This window comes from Macrobrachium rosenbergii, chromosome 49 (genome assembly GCF_040412425.1).
Source record: "Macrobrachium rosenbergii isolate ZJJX-2024 chromosome 49, ASM4041242v1, whole genome shotgun sequence".
Taxonomy (NCBI): Eukaryota; Metazoa; Arthropoda; class Malacostraca; order Decapoda; family Palaemonidae; genus Macrobrachium; species Macrobrachium rosenbergii.
The window spans coordinates 27476306-27496994 of record NC_089789.1 but is presented as its reverse complement, the minus strand read 5'-3'; the positions used below and the strand labels follow the sequence as shown (position 1 = coordinate 27496994).

General features: G+C 39.6%; 1 protein-coding gene across 2 annotated transcripts in view; it reads left to right on the top strand.

Moving 5' to 3' along the window:
- Positions 1 to 18761, top strand: part of LOC136832208 (nuclear receptor coactivator 4-like) — a 36997-nt gene extending 18236 nt beyond the window's left edge. For both annotated transcript variants that reach the window (XM_067093042.1, XM_067093041.1), the window contains exon 8: positions 14731 to 18761. In XM_067093042.1, coding sequence (XP_066949143.1) covers positions 14731 to 15648 — 918 coding nt within the window. In that variant the 3' untranslated portion in view covers positions 15649 to 18761. The remainder of the gene's footprint in view (positions 1 to 14730) is intronic.
- Positions 18762 to 20689: the final 1928 nt, after the last annotated feature.

Sequence of the window (20689 nt, the reverse complement as noted above, 5' to 3'; positions counted from 1 at the left end):
ACAGAGCAACCTAGAGAAGAGACAGGTGTTGAGTCAGGAAGTCTTTTCTCCGTTAAAGAAGGCAGCATTAGAGGAAGTACCAGCTACTTTGCCAGGCTTTTTCAACAGGCTATTCCTAATTCCAAAGGCCACAGGAGGTTGAAGGCCAGTCCTAGACATATCCAGACTCAACCTCTGTGTCCAACTGTTCCCGTATTTCCTTGGAGTCAACTTCCATGGTCTTTAACCGCCGTGGAGAAAGGTACATGAATGATTACGGTGGACGTGAAAGGTGCCTACTTTCGTTCCCCATTCACCAACTGTCAAGGAAGTTCCTTCATTTTGCCTTTAGGGGAAAGACATATCAGTGTCAAGCTTTTTGTTTCAGGCTGAGTTCTGCTCCCCAAGTTTTCACTAGGGTGCTATCTCCTTCGTGAATGGCTTCATTATTAAGAGTAAAGATATTTCTGTACCTGGAAGACTGGATTACCTTCGCAAAGTCCAGGGAGGGTTGCCTGTGGGCAAGAGAGCTTGCAATGGGCTTGGCATAACCCATAGGCTTACTAATAAATATTGCAAAGTCATCTCTGGAACCTACACAGAGTGACCTACCTGTACATGATGATTGATTCAGTTCTTTTCAAGGTTATTCCGACACAAGCTCGAGTAGACTATCTGTTATTAATCACGAGAGGTTTCTCCTTAGGGAGCATGCCAGCTAATGCTGGTTGTATCTCTTAGGCCACATCTTCTGTAGAGAAGCTAGTTCTGAGTGTTCGACTTTGGATGATACCTCTTCCATTGCACTTGAGAGGCACTGGCACAGAGAGAGACTCAGGCCAGCCAATGAGTGGGAGCCATGAAGCCAAGATCTGATCCCTTCCTTTTGTTGGTGGATGTCCATAGTAAAATAGTGCCTCTTGCAGGGAAGTCCGTAGAGTCCACAAGCCCATACTCCTCACTGTATTAGTCAGCTCGGACGAGGATGGGGGTGCGGTTATCGGGAACCAAGTCGCTTCAGGGGTGTCATCACCAGTAGAAGCGAGTCTTCACATTAATTGCAAGTTGTTGGCTATCCAGAAAGGACTTAAAACTTGGTTGTGTGGTGTCCAACAAAGTCATTTTTGTCTTCACGGATGTGTCTTCTCTGGTTTATCTAAGAAGGCAGGGGGCATGAAGTTGGAAACCTTGGTAGCCATCACTAGGGATTTAGCCTCTGGACAATGGAGAGGAATTTGTCCATGTGCTCCAGTTTGTGCCTGGCTGACTGAATGTTTTGGTGGACATGCTAAGTCGTCCAGGACAGGTACTCTCCCACAATTGATCTTTAACCCTGTAGTTGGCGAGATAATTTAGAGTGTTCGGCCAACCCCTCATCGATCTTTTCGCAATGAAGCCTAATCATCGTCTCCAGCTGTGTTTATCCCCAGTTCCAGACCCCCTCTGACCTGGGCAGTAGACATTATGGTTCAAGATTGAACAAACCCATTCGTGTATGCCTCCCCTATTTTTCCGCTGTTGAGGGCTACTGGGAACACCATGATTCTAATCACACCTTGGTGGTCAAGGGGGCATTGGTTCCCAGTCCTTCTGAAAATATTAGTGGAAGTTCCCTGACAATTACCTCCACAGACAAATCTGCTTCATCAGTCAGGACAGGGAAGCTTCATGGTCACATCGAAATGCTTCATCTAACCTCATGGAAATCTTTGACAAGCTCCTCGGTTCTAGAAAGTTTTCTGAGTCGTACAGGGACTCTTTCCTAACAGCAAAGGGAAAGTACACTCAGTTCTTGTTCAGTACAGTGGGAGCTTTATAGTTCATGGTGCAAGTCCAGGGGTCTTTCCTGTCTTTGCACTAACATTAACATAATAATAAAGTTGTTGCTCTTCTTGAGGGATGCCAGAGGTTAGTATGTTTCCTTCATGAAGGCTATAAATCCATGCTGGATTATGTATTAATGCATTATGGATTGGGTATTTCAAAAGAGATTGACTTAGGTGAAGCTGTTCAATTAATTCAGCTGGAATGCCAAAGGTCTGCTAAAGTTGCTTTTATGGAACTTAGTCGTTGGCTTGAGACACCTTACAGACCCTCCTTTGCAACTCCTGGGATAGGCTTCTCTCAAGGCTCTTTCTTGACACTCTTTCTGGTGTCCTTGGCCTCAGTCAACATATTAAGTGAATTACAAGCAATATCATTGTTAATAGTGAGTTCACATATTGGAGCAGAACTAAGATTTTTTGGCATCCTTTCGTGGTAAGAATGATGTCAAGACCAAAGCTCTTCCAAGAGATTTTCTCTATCCCCTCCGTAGAAACTCTAACTCCTGAGGAAGAAATGCTACTTTTATCCCCTGTTAGGGCTCTAAGGATTTTTACTTAGCATCTTAACCATAAAGGTAGCATTGTAGGAACCTATGTACTGTCAAGAATCCTGAGGTTCCTATGTTTGAGAATGCCATGGCTTCATTAAATCCTTAATCCTGGAAGCACACCATGCATTGTCTCAGAGGATGGCCTCCTTTTGAATGTGAAACTATGCGATGTCAGAGCAGCAGCTACGTCTAGTATTAGTTTTCATCAGCACCTCTCTCTAAACCGTCAGGGTTTGGCAGCACTTTGGAGGTTTAGCTCTGTGTTCACTCGAAACTACGTGAGGGCCATTAAGATCCAGTAGGAAGACTGCCATACACTAGTACCTAAAGTTTTGGTATGGGAGATTTCTCCTAGCCTTCCCCTTAAGGCATAGGTTCTTGCTATTGACCCCCATCTTGGGTAAGTGGAGAACCATATGTATTTGGAGTTCACACACACATGGTAAGATCTTACTCTTACTTTTGTTTTGATTATGGTATCATGCTTAGTTGCATTGGCTTTGTTTCTGTTAGGTACAGGCAAACAAAGTTCATTAGAGTAAGTAATGTTGGACTTGTGTTGCAGAGCCATTGCTCCTTATTGGAGAAAGCTACCCTGAGCTAATTGAGAACCACCTTTTCATACAAGTTGGTGGTGTTATTTTGGGTGTGAGGTGCCACAGCAACTGAGTTAGGTAGGTGGTAACTCTTTAAAGATCATGTTTAGTTGTGGCTTTAGCTCCCATCAGCTCTGCAGGCCTGTGGTACAGAGGCCTAACTTGCCATTCTGCATTGCACAATCTCAACCAATGGCTATATTCAGGGTCCACGTTCCACCTCCTACCTGATGAAGATCCTCATTTGACAAGTACTTGCCATGGGATCATATTCATCAGGTAAGCAGGTATAAGGATATTTCTAATATCTGATAATTTAGTTATAGGGAAATCTCTTGCCCTCCTCCAGCACACAATGTTGGAGTCAGCAAATGATTGAGGATAAAATTTTCACCTCAAAAATAGGTATGTTTATAAAACAAATTTTTTAGATTCTTACCCACTGTCATTGAGTTTCCTCCTTCCTCCCCTCTTAAGAGATTAGGAGAAGAATGACAACCAAAGCAGTCACTGTCATACCCCCAACCCTCCCAAGAGTGGGGTTAAATATCAGGAGCATTCATTAACGATAGTATCAGTTTTAACACTTGTTGAACAGACGCCAAGTAGTTGCAGATAGAGCAAATGATAGAGAGTAAGTACTCAAAAAATTTATTTTATCATAAAAGTCATTACTTTCATAAAATTTATTATTTGGATGGATACTTACTTACTGACAAAGGACCCCAGCCAACCTCCCCACAACTTTTAAGCTGTCAAGGAGAATTCTGACTAGAGCTAAAACATTTGAAGTGCACCTGGTGGAAAACAGGTGTAATAGACAGTCATCTTTTGTTTGAATGCCGACTCGCCTGTCGACAGGGAGATTAACAGTAGGTAAGTATCCAAATAATAAATTTCATTATGAAAATCTATTTCTCTTTCTCTCTCCACAAATATTATGAAACATGAAAGCAAAAATTGTATTTGAGATGAATATATACTAGTATCAACAGTGATAATATATTCTTTTGTGCACTGTTATGATGTGTGATAATCATATTAGAGTCAGCTAAAAAAAAAAAAAAAAAAAAAGTAAGAGCTAAACGATGATGTCAGCATTGATGAAATGCCACATGTAGATGTAAACAGACATGCATACAAGTAAAGCTTCCTTGATATTATAACAAGGAGCCAAGTAAGAGGCAGAGTCGAGGTGTATTCTTGAGAGCGCTCGGTGTGTCACGTAGATTTCCGTTTTGAAGCGAGGGTGCCCTGGGGGTTCCTGGTGACAGATTGGGACTTCACAGTATTATTAAGTGAAATGAAAAATCATTAATTACAATAAAACATAAAATGATTAATTACTTTTTGGAATTGTTTTTAAAATGAATTTGCTTTGGACACGTCATTGAGAAATTCATTTTGTACTGAAGCTGTAAACACAGGATGTTTTATACACACATACAGTTTCCATGATAAAGCAGAATAAGTGGTCACAACAAAAGAGAAAATTAATGATAACTTTTTCAAATAATGTTCTTCAGACTAATAAAATATGTAATAGTTGGTGTAATCCAAGGTAAAGAAACACAGCAACGAATAAAAAAGGCACATTTCAAAGTACATTCCCTGGATACTTCATACAGCACTTAGTTCGCACGCGAAAACAACACTTACAACATTATCACCTTAATACCACTAACCCATAAAGAAAAATTCTTAAACAACCAATTATCACCTCTGGTAACGACTGTAAACAGCGCCACGCCCCCTCTCCCGCTCAGCTGATCATCAGTTGTTTTCTGCGTCACAGAGAGGTTCTCTCGGCTTTCGCTTCACTTTCAACTTTAGGATTTTCTTATTCCTGTTTTGTCACCTGCTTCTTATTCCCAGTATATGGATTCGAAGGATTATCGTCACAGGACTTTGACAAGTGTGACTCCAGACGCAGCTGTAAAAATTGGCAAGACTCGGATGAGTAGCCTGTCTAATGATAGACATTCTATTTGTAATTGTAGAGGGGCATTATGCGGAGAGTAGAAATGTGCCGATTGTGAACAATGGTCATCTGATGAGTTTGCAGATATGTCAAACATCAAAATCTCTAGTACAAAAACGAAAATCTAAAGCAAGACGGCTGCTATTCAAGGGGTTATCGAGGAGCCCTTAACCGAACCTTCTTGGGTAATAGCAATGATGTTGTAAATGTTGCAGATGCTTCGGTGAGCACCTGTCAAAATCTGATATAACTGATCTTTTGATAAATCAGTCAGTCAATTTTCTGCATCTTTTTCGGATCAGATTGCTGAATCGATGCAGATGTCTTTTATTGAATTAGGCAATCTTTTAGATAGGGATTAGGGACTGAAGATGATGATGTTTGTACCATTAACCCTTCTTTTTTTCAGACATTCCCCGACTGCCTCGGGTCTGCCATTCCTCTAATAAAGAATTAATGATCCGCCTCTGCTTAACCCGAGAAGTGTCATGTCGGCATGGGGAACCAGTTGGCCCGGTGCAGTCGGGTATTTTTCCCGATATTATTAATTGTATTGATTTTGTTAAAGCTAGGCAATTGTTTAAATATTCCTGAGCAAGTAGCTCAACCTTGTTTATTCTCAGCGATCTGACGTGCGTCATGGTTCAGGTGTCGCATCTCAGGGTTTGCCGTGCAGTATAGATGCGAATCTTGATGGGTCAGTTTCTCAGGGTCATGACTGATGGTGTTTTTCCTCCGCAAGGTGTTGGGTCGTCGCAGGTTTCTCCTGCACCTGTGGTTTCGCAGGTTCGTCCTGTCATTAGGTTGTCGCAAGATATTCTGCTTCTGGGAGTTCGCAGGTTCCACCTGTGTCGGTTTGTTGCAGGCTTTCCCGCGCTGGATTGTTCATGAGGCTTTGCCTTCGCCTGGGATTGTGAAGAGTCAGTCCACCTCTGTGATTTTGATTGTCGGGTTCATTGTCTGGTCCGCAAGGTGTTCTTGCTTCAGATATTTTTGCAGTCTCACTCTTCCCGCTTCTTTTTCGCAGAGTTCAGCTGCTCCTTGTCATTCGCAGCTTCATCCCTCGTCTGGCGAGTAGTTCGCAGATTCTTTCTGCTTCTTACTGTCCCTTTGTCTTCGCTGGGTTCTTCACTTTCTTCTCAGGCTCCTGGGTGTTCGCAGGATTGCCCTTTCCTCCTCCTCCTCCAGAAGTCGGTTGAGTAATTGATTTTTCTAATTTTCAGTCTGTTTCTAATGAGGATGATGCTTCGTCTATTGGGGATTCTGGTTCTGATTCCCCCACTCGACGCAGTTTTTTAAGCTTATTTGGGCTTTCCATCCAGAATCCATTCCTGAACCTTCCAATCCTCAGAAAGGTTGCGTTTTATAGAAGATTTATTCCTCCAAGGTTAAGGAGGGTAAATCAGAGCATAGAGTCAATCTACGATAGAATTTGGAGGTTATCCAAGATGTTAGGAATAGATTTCAATCTCTATCGGAAGGTAAGGTTTCACTTGTCCTCTTCCTCATAAGAAGAAATTATATTTAGCTCCGTTCGGGCCTGATCTTGCAAGGTTCTCCGAACCTAACGTAGCTTTAGGTAGGCTTTCGGCCCCTGTTTCGCAGAAGAGGTCTTTGAGCATCTCATGATGATGAATGTTCCCGATTAGAATCTTTAGGTCCCGTCACCAGCTGGAAAATAATTCTTTTCTTTCTGGCTCCTTTCCACTCTCCTTAACTTCATTAAAGAATCGAATCGTCCCTCCGGATCCTCGATCTTTGAGGGCTCTCATTCAGTCTTTTCCATTTCTCTAGTTAATTCCTCCAATATTGCTGCCTCTATCGCTACCTTCCTTCAAGTCAAGAGAAGGGAAGGTATCTTATCTCATTTGCCTCATGTACAGTACAACAATTCCAAAAAGACCCAATTATTGTCCCCCTTAGCAGGTCAGGATTTATTTGAGCAAGAGACTCTAGAAAGAGTCATTAGTGAAGTTAAAGATGACTCCACTACTTCAGCCAAGTTAGCTACTTCTAAAGCGGTCAAACTGCCCTCTTTTTCTTCAGCCAGGTTCCTCCCGAAGGCCTCTTCTGGTGGTTCTGGGGTTAATGTCGGGCGCCTCTACTTGTGGCTCCGGTAGAGAGTGTAGGGGCTCTTATCGAGGCGGAAAATCTAATTTTGTCAATAAGCGTAAGCTTCCAGCGCCGCAGGCCCCTCCCTGTAAATCTCCCGTGGGCGATCTCCTAGAGGACGGGGTTTTCGCCGCTAGGAGATCATTCCCTTGTCCGGTTCAGATTGGCGGCTGTCTGTCCCTTCACTGGACATCTTGGAGGACAAAGGTGTAGACTTCGTGGGTGGTGGAAGTCCTCAGGGAGGGGTATGTGATTCCTTTCCACACCCCTCCCCCTCTCTGGGACTCCCATCACCTCGATTCGTATTCCCCTCTTTCCATCAGAGGGATAGCGCTGGAGGAGAGATCCGAGCTCTTCAGCAGAAGGGGTGCGTCGAGCCCCGTCTCGTCTCCAGGCTATTACAGCGCATGTTACGTGGTGCCCAAGGCGACTGGAGGATGGGAGACCCATTATCGATCTCTCCATCCTAAAACACCTTTATTGTAAAGACCAAATTTCATATGGAGACCACCCAGTCTGTCCTTCAGTCCATTCGGAGGGCGACTGGATGGTCTCCCATAGATCTGAAGGGGCGCCTACCCTTCAGATTCCTATTCGTCCATCGTCCGCGCAAGTTTCTCTGTAGCTGGAGGCAGGGCTTGGCATTCAAAGTCCTGTGTTTTGGTCTTACTCACGGCACCTCAGGTGTTCACGAGGATAATGGCTCCTGTATCTGCTTTTTCTCACCAGGCGAGTGGATACTCCGGTACCTGACGATTGGCTGGTTCTGGCTTCTTGAAGGAAGCAATGATCGGGCAAGGGACCTGGTAATAGACCTGTGTCAGACTCTCGGAATTGTTATAAATTTCGAGAAGTCCAATCTGACACCCTCTCAATCTATGACTTATCTGGGGATCAGGTTGGAGTCCTCGATTTTGAGGGGCTTTCCGACTCCCTTGAGGGTAGAAAGGTTCTTCTCAATAGCAGAAGAATTTCTATCCTCAAGGGAGCAATCTTGCATTTTAGAGGGTTCTCTTGGGCCATCTGTCTTCTCTGGCTCATCTAGTTCCTGGAGCTCAGCTTCGTGTGAGGGCACTCCAACTGGCTCTCAGGAGGAGCTGGGACTTCGACGCATGACCTCTGTCCTGATCCCTTGGGACTGGCTTGTCACGACGACCTTCTCTGAGTGGATAGAAAGAGGATCGTCCCATCAGGAATCTCGTGACCTCCCCACCAGAGCTTCTGTTTTGGTCCGGCGCCTCGGGACGTGGGTTGAAGGCGCAAAATCTGGCGAACCAATTCCGCCTCAGGGATTTGGTCCAGCGAGGAAATGGGTCTATCCATCAATGCAAGGGAGCTGATTGCGGTGGAGAGGGGTCTTCACTTTTTCAAGATTTGCTCAAGAGCCAACGTGGCTGTCTTCTCGGACAACACGACAGCAATCTCGTATTTGAGGCGTGGGGGTGTCCGCTCCAGTCATTCTCAACGATATAGCTCAGAGAATCTTGAGATGGACAGAGACCTGCAGATCTCTCTAAGCCCTCAGTTTGTTATGGGTCGCTGCAACGTGATTGCAGATGCTCTCTCAAGACCCAACCAAATCATAGGTCAGAGAATGGACGCTGGACATGGAAGTTTTCAACAAGCTAAGGAGGAGATGGCCAGTGAACATAGACCTGTTTGCAACATCGCTAAATCACCGTTGCAAGTGCTTATATTGCTAACCTCGGACCCTATGGCTGTGGGGTGGATGCGATGTTATACCGTGGGACAATCTTCAGGCTTACGCTTTTCCCCCTTTTGCAATGATCCGCCAGGTGATCAACAGCTGAAGTCTTCCACCAACTGTCAGCTAACTCTAATTGTTCCACTATGGCTTCAAAGGGAGTGGTTCCCAGATTTGATGGAACACCTTCTGGAACCACCTGTTCCTCTTCCCACCCAGACGGAACCACCTTCGTCAACCTCATGTGCGCAGGTTCCACAGAAATCCCTGAATGCTTCGTCTTCATGCGTGTCGACTCTTCAGCGATTCGCGGAGCCTCAGGTTCTCTTTCTAGAGTGGCTAAGGTCCTTAACCACTGCAGAAGAAAATCTTCTTTAACCTCTTATCAATCTAAGTGGAAAGTCTATAGAGGTTGGTGCAGAGGCAAGGACATTCTATTTCGCGTCCTTCCATTCCTAAGGTTACGGAATTCTTTCTGTGGTTATGGAGACATCACATTTCTCTGTCCCTACCATTAAGGCTTACAGGTCTATGCTTTCAGCAGTTTTTAGATTTAAGCTACCTTCCATCAGCTCAGACCTGGCCATCAGAGATCTCATTAAAGCCTTCGAGATACAAGTTCCTAGGAAGGCTTCCTCCTTCCCTTCTTGGGATCTTAATGTGGTTTTTGCAAGACCTCATGTCTTCTAAATATGAACCCTTGGCATCAAAGGACCTAAGGATCATGTGAAGAAGGTCTCTTTTTAGTAGCCTTAGCCACAGCTAAAGGGGTCGGTGAGCTCCAAGCCCTTTCCTCTTGGTCCCTTCCTCAGGAGAGGATTTAGTTCTCTCTTATGTCTCCCACTTCATGGCGAAGACGGAATCGGCTAGTAAGCCTGTTCCCAGGTCTTTTATCCTGAAGTCCCTCAGAGACTTTTTGGTGATCTCCTGAGGGTTCACCTCTTTGTCCAGTTAGGGCATTGTCTATTTATCTAGACAGGACTAAGGACCTCGTCCGCGTCCAAGTGTCTATTTATTTCTCTAAGAGACCCAGGAAGAGCATTTCCAAAAATGCCATTTCTTTCTTCCTGAGAGAGAAGTTATTTCTGGTGCTGGAGCACTGGGAGGTGTAGGGGTCCTCCTCCCAGGGCCCACAGCATTAGATCTATAGCCACTAGTGCGGCTTTTCTTAGAATTGTTCTATCTCTAGGGTGCTGGAGGCCAGCATCCTGGAGATCCAATTCTGTCTTTCTCTATTTTATTTTAAAGATATTTCATGGAGTTTAGATGGTTGTTCCTCTTTGGGACCTTTTTGTTGCTGCAGGTCAGGTCATTAATTAATTAACTCATTATTTATTTTATATATTTATATGGTTAAATATATATTTTAAAAATTATTATATTTACGTTCTGATTGATTAATAAGCAATTTATTAGGTTAAGACATTAACTTCATTATTGCAATTTCCGCAGTATGTTGGGTTAAGTTCTCGGGTCCCTGGCAGGAGACCAACTAACACATGACTAGACTGTTTTCATATAAGAGCAAAGTGGATGTGAAGGCTATGTTGCCTCCACACTCTTATCCCTGAGACTCATATAAGAGCAAAGTGGATGTAGAAGGCTATATGTTGCCTCCACACTCTTATCCCTGAGACGTCAGACCTTCTCATGCATACCTGACCTCCATGAGTCGGCAGAACTCTGAGTCTAGGTGAGTCGCAGCTTCCTTCTATTCTTACCAAGTCAATGAGTAGAATAGTTGGATGGGTCACTAATCAACCTCTAGCCCGATCGATCCCACCTCCAGTAAAATTTTGGGAATCGTGCTGTATATGAAGTATCCAGGAATGTATTTTGAAATGGAATTTTCATTCTAAAATTAATTTCAATATACTTACCTGGATATTTCGCCATCCCCCACCTCCCACTCTCAATGTTGGGATTACTGATGATCAGCTGAGCGGAGAGGGGCGTGGCGCTGTTGCGGTCGTTACCAGAGGTGATAATTGGTTGTTTAAGAATTTTTTTTCTTTATGGGTTAGTGGTATTAAGGTGATAATGTTGTAAGTGTTGTTTTTCGGCGGCGTAACCAAGTGCTGTATGAAGTATCCAGGTAAGTATATTGAAATTAATTTTAGAATGAAAATTCCATTTATCAAATCATACGTGAAACAAATGAAATACAGTACAGTATAATACAATATGGTAACAATTGATAAGAGTGTTACCATAAAATTACATTATTAGTGATAATACAATACTGTATAATACAATATGGTAACAATTGATAAGATTATTACCATAAAATTACTTAATTAGTGATAAAACCATGGTAGGCTGTGGATAAATGCAGGTTGGCTACTTACCTACCATATTGTGTGCTGTTTATGAGAGAGAGAGAGAGAAGGGTTATCTTTATGGGAAAATAAGGTAGATTATTGACTTATGCATAAAGTTTTCAGTTTAAAGTGTGATGGTTGTTATTTATAAGCATCTTGAGTGTTGATAGTTGTGCAGGATTGATGAAGTAGGGGAGTAAGGGTACAGAGTTGCTGTTTTACACATGTATACTGTAGTTTTATTTGACTTGATCCAAAGGGGCCTTGGTTCTATTAATCCTGATAATCGAGAGATTACCAAAATTCAGCGCCAGTGTTTTCTGGTGGAACTGTAGTTATTGCTTATTTGATTTTCCTTTACAGGAAAACATATGTTTTAAGGGATTTCATTTCATATCTTTTGTCCTAAAACTAGTGCAGTGACTAGTGTAGAAACTTAGAAAGAAGCCAGAATTTCCCTCCCATTGTATCATGGAACTTTCATATGCATTTACAGGCTTTGAGGATGTGTATAGTGTTTGAGGTCTGGAAATTCTAATTACCACCCACTTGAACTACACTTTATTATCCTATTTATGTAGTTTAACCTGACCAATGATTGCATTGTATTAAGTTATCCATGTGCATGTGATGAATAAGCACCTGCACATTATTAGATTCATAAATAGGAAGACAGCAGCAGAGGAATTAGTAATGAAAGTAAGAAAAATCGATTGATAAAATTGTAATTAGTAACAAGCAAAGTAATATAACTATCACAGTAATGTGACTGCTAAGGGATTCAGAGCTGATGAAACACGGTTTTTCAGCAACAACTTTTTACCAAAGCATCGGATAAAGTTGAAAGTTGGCAAGCATATATTTTATAACCCTACCTAATTTATGCAAGTATTATCTAGTACCTAAGTTCGATAGTTTTGATATTTATAGAGTAAAATGAAGTTGCCGATGCCAGATTGAGAAAATTATGGACAACAATCCTAAAACAATTCATTACGTCAAAGTAATAAGATGTCATGAGGCTCCACCCATCCACCAGATGGGCAGTGAATGGATATGCTTATAGTCAAGGCTTCAACAAATTCAATAATGGCCAGCAGGATATGGAATTGTCCCCATGGTTGCAAGACTGCATTTGTGCTACAGCTTCCCACTTTGTATACAAGCGAGAACACCCGTGAATAGGTAATTACTTCTGTCGTGGGTAATAGTTACTTGGCCACCCCAGAAGTTGTGGGCAGGACCTGTTGTTAGACAATCCCAATCTCTTCCTCAAGAGTGACGATGAAGACATTTTGTAAATAAATTATGTATAGTGTTAGATGTTTTATTTGTCTATCGAAAACATATTTATTGAAACACATTATGTTTGTCATTCAAACTGATTCCGATGTATTTTCCTTTCCATGCATATCAATATAAATCGTGTTACATTTGATTGATATTAAGTAGGTAAATAATAGCTTGCCCTCAGAATCTTGCCTCCTACCATTACTTTTTATTTGCAGCAAGTAGGCTATACGAGCGCTGTTTGGGGTGCTGTATATGTACTAAATGAAAAAAACAAACAAAAATAGCGTGGGGTTACATTAACTGAAATAAAACAATTACGTTGACCTTTACACCTCTAACAATTGAGGGAAATGAGGTATCATTGCTTTTCATTTGAATTCTGCTTCTAGTGACCTTTCCTGACTTGCTGCAAATAGAAGGCTATAGTGTCGAAACCTGAGGTAAAACAAAACGGATGGTCTTTTTGTATTCCTGCCTTGAATAGATGTATATCTAACAAATGAACTATAAACTGGTTCATTTTGTGGATGAATTACATACATTGAATTATTTGTAAAGTAGAAACAACACAAGTATCAAGAAAATGGAAGAATTCCAAGCTAACAACTTAAGTCCCAACAACTGCTGTGGAAGTTGCGACGAAACCTCCACAAAATAATAATACAGTAATAATAATAATAAAATTATTGAGAATGCTCGCCATCATTGACAAGGCTGAAACCTAGAATGGGTACTGATATTAATTAGTGAATATGTCATCAGCAAGTGGGCAGAGCCACAGTGAAGAGACATTTTCCCCATAAGTAATCATCTCTTCACTTTGGGTGGAGCCTCATGACCCATAGGTTAACGTTACTGTGTTCAAAACCCTTACCTGCAATTTTGATGGCTGGCATAGGAAACACTTTTACTCTGATAAGTACTAGAACTATTGAACTTAGGTACTAAATGATACTTGCAAAAATTAGGTAGGGTTATAAAATATACACTTTCCAGCTTTCACCTTTATCCAATGCTTCGATAAAAAGGTATTGCCGAAAAACTGTTTCATCGACTCTGAATCCCTTAGTAGTTTTCTATAGTTTCACTCTTCTATGCAGTGGTGATCAGCCTTGTTATCTTCACGATAGTGTTTTGTGTGGCACACTGTAGACTGTACATATGTTCTTTGTAGCTCTTCAGCTTTTAACTTTGCCTTGCTCCAATTTTCACCTTTAATCCAGTATTGTATTTATTGGGTGAGTCATGAAGTTTGATCTGGCTGTCTTGTTAAACTGCAGGTACTTGATAGTAATATGTAAAGAAACTTTCCCTTTACAGACCATTAATAACAAAAGATGGTTGACTGGAGAATAAGCGTAGTAAAAGTGATTTTATAAGGAATTTTTGTAAGTTAACCTTATAATTTGATGCTTGAAACTACATATATGTCCATGTGTACATGTAGATAAAGGATTAATGAACTTGTTTTCTTGTGTAAAGATGTCTACAAGCAACACAAGGAATGCTCGAGACAATGCTGTTAAAAACGATATACATGATAATTTAGTATTTCTTAACAAGTTTGTAATCTCCACCTTGCATTCACACTGCTAAATGGTATCCCTTTCTTGCTTTACTAAAATAACCCCATATTTTGAGTGTCGCCCAGATGAATTTATTTTCCTTGATGTCACATGTACTTATCCATAGAATTTTGCTTACGAGGATCCATTGGTGAGATGGTACGTTATGTAAAGATATTATTATGGATGACTCTTACCCACTGGTAAAGATGTCTTATATCACCATTCCAGTAGGTGAGAGATATAAGCTATCTTTAACAAGTAGGTGTGTATCCAAATGATAAATTTTATTATGAAAATTTATATTATATAGAAGCAAAATTTAGATACCAAGTTCAGAATATTTCAAACAATGTAAATCTTTTATCCTTATGAAGTTTAACCAAACCAGTAAACTAGATTTATGAGATGACTATAAGTACAATATTGATTCTTGAATTAGGGCCACAATTGGAGTAAGGAAAAGTTGCTTCTGGACAGCCAAGCAGAAAAATAACAAAAATAGAAATTAGACATTAAAGTAGTATCAGGTTAAAAGGTGTTATATGCTTTACATTGGCATCTTACCCCCTATGAAACATTTTGATGAAATTTACATATGCAGGGGCACTGTATCATTAAAGCTCATTTTGTATCGAAAATTAGGTGGCTAAACAAGTAAAAATCTGGATTCATATTGAACAGACCTTAAGAAGTTTGTTCTTGACAAGTTTGGATTAATATTTCTATGTCCCAATCAGACTGCTTTGTCACATCTTTTTTTTAGATTTTCTAATGTTTTTTCTTTTTTACCCCTTTTAGGAGGAGTGTAGCACCCTAGGATCTGTGTGTGAGATAGAAAATCTTTCAAACTGTATACAGGACAAATCATGTTGGCTTAGACCAAAGCAGACCTCATCAGAGTTGTCGTCAGTGCAACAGATCAAAATAGCTGATGTTTGTCAAGCGAATGAACCCTGTTCCAACTTCTCAGAGTGCATTTGCAAAGGCAGCTGTGTTGATTCTGCTCTTCAAAAAGCCAGGCAATCTGCTGCATACCATGCAAAAGTTGGTCGAAAGCGAACCATCTCTGAAGTGTACAATTTTAATCCTGTGCTCTCACATATGGCAGATATTCTCTCATCAGATAATTCAAAATGGTTAGTTAAAAACCCTTCCAGCCTTGCCCACATGCCAAAGCGGTCTATGTATAAAGCTCCAGGTGAAATGTGGTTGTCATCATCTACAACAGTGTCCACCACCTCACCTCAGGCTGCACATGTTGTGCTGAGCACTCATTCCAATATTTGGTTGTTGCACAAGTTAAAAGCAGAAAAGGCCAAAGAGAAAAAAGAGAAGATTGAAGATGATGATGAGAAAAAGGAATTCAGTCAAACAGCTAGTGATGAGCTGGCTAAGAAGTTGAAAGACTTTGGATTGCACCGTGAAAATGTAACCAACAAAATTTGTTTCAAAGAGCCTGTATTGAGCACTGGTACCCCATCATCAGCCAGTTACCTCCGTGGTAACAGTGGTAATAACAGTCTTTTTGATAATAAATTTTTTGATGATAAAATGCACGACTTGACTTTGGATAAGAGTCCTTGGCTTGCTTGCAGCCCTGCAGCCAGTTCAAACTTAAAGCTAAGTAAAACATCATTATCTCTGCCTTTCATTCCAGATTCCATGTTAACTGTTGCACAAAGTAATTTAGATAGTTGGTTATTAAAAAGGCTATAGAACTATTTTTTTTTGTTAAGCTATAGGAAATATATGAAAGCTACCTAATACAGTAATGTCAAATAGGATACTGATATTAGTTTTTATTATCTTATTGCTCACATTTATTCTTTAGTTATATTTTACATTCAGAGGAATCTGAAAGTCAGTTATTGTTGGATTTCTTTAATTTGCTACATTTAATTTGCTACACTTGAATGTTTTTTTTTTTAATTCCATATATTACTTTAAATCATGCTGCACTACATAGTCAGTGTTATGATTTGATGTGACACTTCCTCAGAGCAGGTGACCACCTCCCTGCTAACTGATGATCTTCCTAGTGGCCTCCCCAACCTGTCAAGGAGGCATCCTTGTGTATTGTCACTCGTAGAGATAGAGGAGTCAGGGTGACCTGTTTTGCCAGAGACCCCTTCCAAGTCCACAGCAGGAGTATCTCCCCAACTTTTTGACTCATTTGATGAAGTCAATCACAACTTTTTTTTTTTTCTTGCATGTGATAGCCAGAATTTGTTTACTTTTTTTTTTTCCTCCAATCTGAGGATTGGGTCTACCACAGATGCGAACTGTAACAGGCCCATCACACGTTTCAACTGGCGTCTGGAAACACTGGGCGATGCAAGGAACCTTTTCAGGTTCTTCCTTATTTTGTTTTGAGTATAAGTGGGAAGAGACAACTGGCTGTGAAGAGTACCCGTTTGAGGACTCACAGCGGCTACCAAAAATAGGTTTTTCCTACTTCAAAACCCGTTTTATTGGCATGTGGATTTGAATTTTTTATTGAAACACTTCTGTAAATTGATCTTGATGTTTCTGCATCCATTATTTTTTTCAAAGAAGTAGAAGTGAGTAAAAGGTATGGCAATAATGAATATGCCTTTAAAATATAATGTCAGTTTTGAATGCTGAAAAATCACAAAAAAGGAAGACACTCCTTTTTTATATCATTTGTGATATGTTTCAGCTTTTAAGATTTTTATTGTATAAGGCTTTTGTTTATTGCTGCTATTCCATAGTCTTTTAAAAGCAACATCAGACAAATAATGATATATAAAAAGCTAAATTATCATAGAGTTAGAAAAATCCTATGGTGGTTCTTCACCTTCAGTTCATCTGAAAGTTTCTTTTGTAACTAAATAATTTATGTATTTAAATTTTTGTGTTTATATATTTTGCAGTGTATGGTGGGCATGTATACCATGATAAAGTAGTTTATAAAAGTAGTAATGCAATATTTCAGTTGTCCAATGGTCATGGGTAGATTCACATTGCATGTTATTTTCCCAAGTTTTTCTGTTAAGAATGATGTTTATTTTTGTAAGTTTCAATGTTTACAGCAATAACAAAAGTCTGAATTGGAATAGAAAATCTAAACATTTTAGTGATTATTTGTTATCATGTTTCCAAATTTTGGATACCAAGCTTACAATGGGTGTTTCGAGTTTTTTTATATATATTCAGTTTGAATATTTTTATTTTTTGTTGGGTGTTCAGCTGCACATTGTTTGAAGCTTACATCTGCCAAGCCAGCAAATGAACAGTTCAGAGCAGTATATTTTCAATTTATTTATGTCACTGCAGTATACTTAAACAGTGCATTGTAGTGTTGACTGAAGTTATGTCAAAGCAGTTAACAATTTTTGAAGGATTTTCTTTTTTCTTTTGAAAGCTCCAAGATCTTGATCTTGCTTGTGCTAAGTATTTTCATTTACTTTAAAGAAAATCGAAGTAAATACCAGAGTGTCAAAGCTCTACAACAAGATATGTAATTTGAAAATTACATGGAAATTTATTTATTTTTTAAGTTGTTCAAGCCTTCTGTTACAAAGTCAAAGTAGGATTGCAGTGGAATTTGAGGAAATTGAACTTAGGACAGAAATCTGGTAATTGTGTATGGCAATTAATATGGATAATTATCCCTGTTTTAAGTAATATATCACTAAGTGACACCAGAATGAGGTCAGAAGTCAAATTTTATATTTTATTTTCTGATGGAACACTCAATTTTTTTTTTTTGTGGTATATTAGCTGATAACATGGCTAATATCATTTGCAGTGAGGATATTGGTATGTGTCAATACTGTATCTTTAAAAAAAAAATATGTAGGAAGAAATTTTGAGATTATACTTGAAAAAGCCATCTTCATTATAAGGAATATTTGGAAGATGATAAATTGTAGTGTGAGGTGAGTAGAGTTTAGAGTTTGAGTTTCAATGTTTGTGATTGCTTTGTTGAAGAAAGCTGGTGATTCATTTCCTACTGATATACCAAACCCAAGAGTTGTGATTCTTCAGTAAGTTTTTGGATCTGCAATTTATATTGTATATCTCATTTTAAGTCTACCCTACAATTTTTTGCTATTTAAGCACTTGTATATTTTTTCTCGAGAGCAATTTTTGATCCTTAACCAGTTTGTGGGATTTTTAGTTGCTTCCTTTTCAATTTCCTATACTTTAGAGGGAACAGACATTTGTATTCTACAGTGATCTGCTGTTTTGTTTTGACTGAATGACTTTCTGCCCTTACAGTAAAAAAAAAAAAAAAAAACTGGTAAATCAGAACATTCCGTGTGCTGCAGTTAGTACAATTATAACTGTTTACAAACAAAAAAGTTCAGTTTTTCAAATTTGTTTGTTTATATTGGGTAGGTCCTGTTACTTTGTATACACAAGGTTTGCAATTACCCACAGGTTTCTTTTCTTGATCATTTTATAATGGTCACAGATCCTGGTGCAATATTGGTGATGTGGTATCAGTGCACTGCTCCAACTCAGATGTAAAAACATGAAAAGCTTTTATTGGTGCGAGATTTTATCTAGAGTAATTTATTTTTGGGAATTGTAAATTAAATGATAGTGTTTGGGGCATGACCTTTGTATTGTAAGTTACATATAATGGTGGAAAATCCTCATGGATACAAAGCACAATATTGGGTTTTTTTTTTTTTTTATGAGTAACATGTCAAAGCACTATAATTCACTCGACACAAAAAGTATATGAAGCAGCTGTTCTTTGACCCATGGTTAATATTTTACCCTGATAATCTCAACTATACAGGTTTTAGTATATATTATTGACCAAAGCTTTAACTCAATAAATGTTATATACTGTTTCAGGGTTTTTATTAATTCATTGCTAGTTTTGGATTTGTTGGTCTTGTGGCTTGAAATTTTCTTCTAAGTTAAGTCAAAGAAAACTTTGAAAGTTTGTGGAGCATTTCAACACATTGGGTTGTGAAACTAAAAATGAGTTATTGACCCATCAGTAGTTGGTCCTAAGGTCAGTAAGATGCGGAAGGTGGAATTTGTCAGTCAAGGTATAGGGGAACATTAAAGACATTAAAACTTTAAATTTCAGAATGACCATCACAAATGAAAGTTCCTCGTTGGGCGAGTCGGTAGAGTTGTGAGGCTGGCACTCGCTAGGCCCGAGTTTGAGTTTCCGGCCGGCTGATGAAGAATTAGAGGAATTTATTTCTGGTGATAGAAATTCATTTCTCGCTATAATGTGGTTTGGATTCCACAATAAGTTGTAGCTCCCCGTTGCTAAGTAACCAATTAGTTCTTAGCCACGTAAAATAAGTCTAATCCTTCGGGCCAGCCCTAGGAGAACTGTTAATCAGCTCAGTGGTCTGGTAAAACTAAGGTATACTTATTTTATCACAAATGAAATAACCTCCAGTAACCAGCAGCCTTTAGCTGTTGTAAGGATTTGCAAGTAGGCATAAATATTACAGTGAAATATGCACAGTGGAAGTGAGTGCAGGTAATTTTGGAACAAAAGTATGATAGAATAGGTATGATGGAGAGATGACAATAAAATATAAATATATACTGGAGGTTAGAAAATAAAACAATAATTACTGACACAAGAACGAATCATTTCATTATTATTATTCATAAGATAAAAGTCCAGTGAATATGGAACAAACCAACAGGGGCCACTGACTTTAAGTTCAACCTTCCAAAGAATGTGATGGTCATTTGAAAGAAGTTGCAGAAGATAACAGGAAATGCTAAAGAGATGAATTATTAGAGAAGAAAATTGATAAATTAACAAAATGAAAAGATATAAATAAATGATTAAAATACGAGGTGATTTGTTTTAGGTTAGTAATGCATTACATCTTTGCTTGAACTTTTGAGGTTCTAATTGCACCCAATCCCCAGAGAGAGACTTCCACAGTCCAACAGTATGAGGAATAAAAGGCTACTGGAACCATGTGGCACATTTGCAGCATACTGATGCAGCTGTTCAACAAATCTGGTCACTCTTGTCAGGGAAAGAGAATCGGGGATCAATCTAGAATACAATTTATGAAAAATTGACGAAGACCAGCCGTCAGTGGTCTAAGTCTTACATCCTAGTATTAGGGAACACTTACCACCATGAACTGCTCTTATCTACAACAGATAAACCTCTGGCAGAAGCAGACATCTACACCGGAGATCTAGTAAAGGAAGGATAAATTACCTCTGCATAATGCATTGATTTTATTGTTATGAATATATGAAGCCTAACATATAATAATTAACTTCTGTGCCACATTTGCTGAAACTTTCAGTAGAGGTTTCTCGAATGTAAGGTGCGAGTCAAAAGTTGCACTAAGTACAGTAAAAATTTCAGACTCATTTGCCAGGTCCCTTCCACTAGAAAGGGAGAATGGGGTGGAAAATCAGTACAAGATTTACTGATCAAGAGAGTTTTTGTTTTACTGGACTCCAGCCTCATACCCCACTGACTACACCATTCACTCATCCAGCCCATAAGTAGAGACTTTACTACCCCCCCAAGTATTGCATCATCGGCATACTGAATAATCTTGTTTTCCATGCCAACAACTGTACCACTTGTGTATAAATAACAGCAGATAAAAAACACTACCTTGTGGAACACCAGACTTTACAGAGTAGGTCTTGGTTCGCTAAACATCCCATGAAAAGCAGCTCGCTGCTGCCTACCTGCAAGGAAATCTTGAAGTAATCCACCCACTTCAAGATTCTGAAGGTAAAAAGAAGTGCCTTATGGTTTACTAAATCA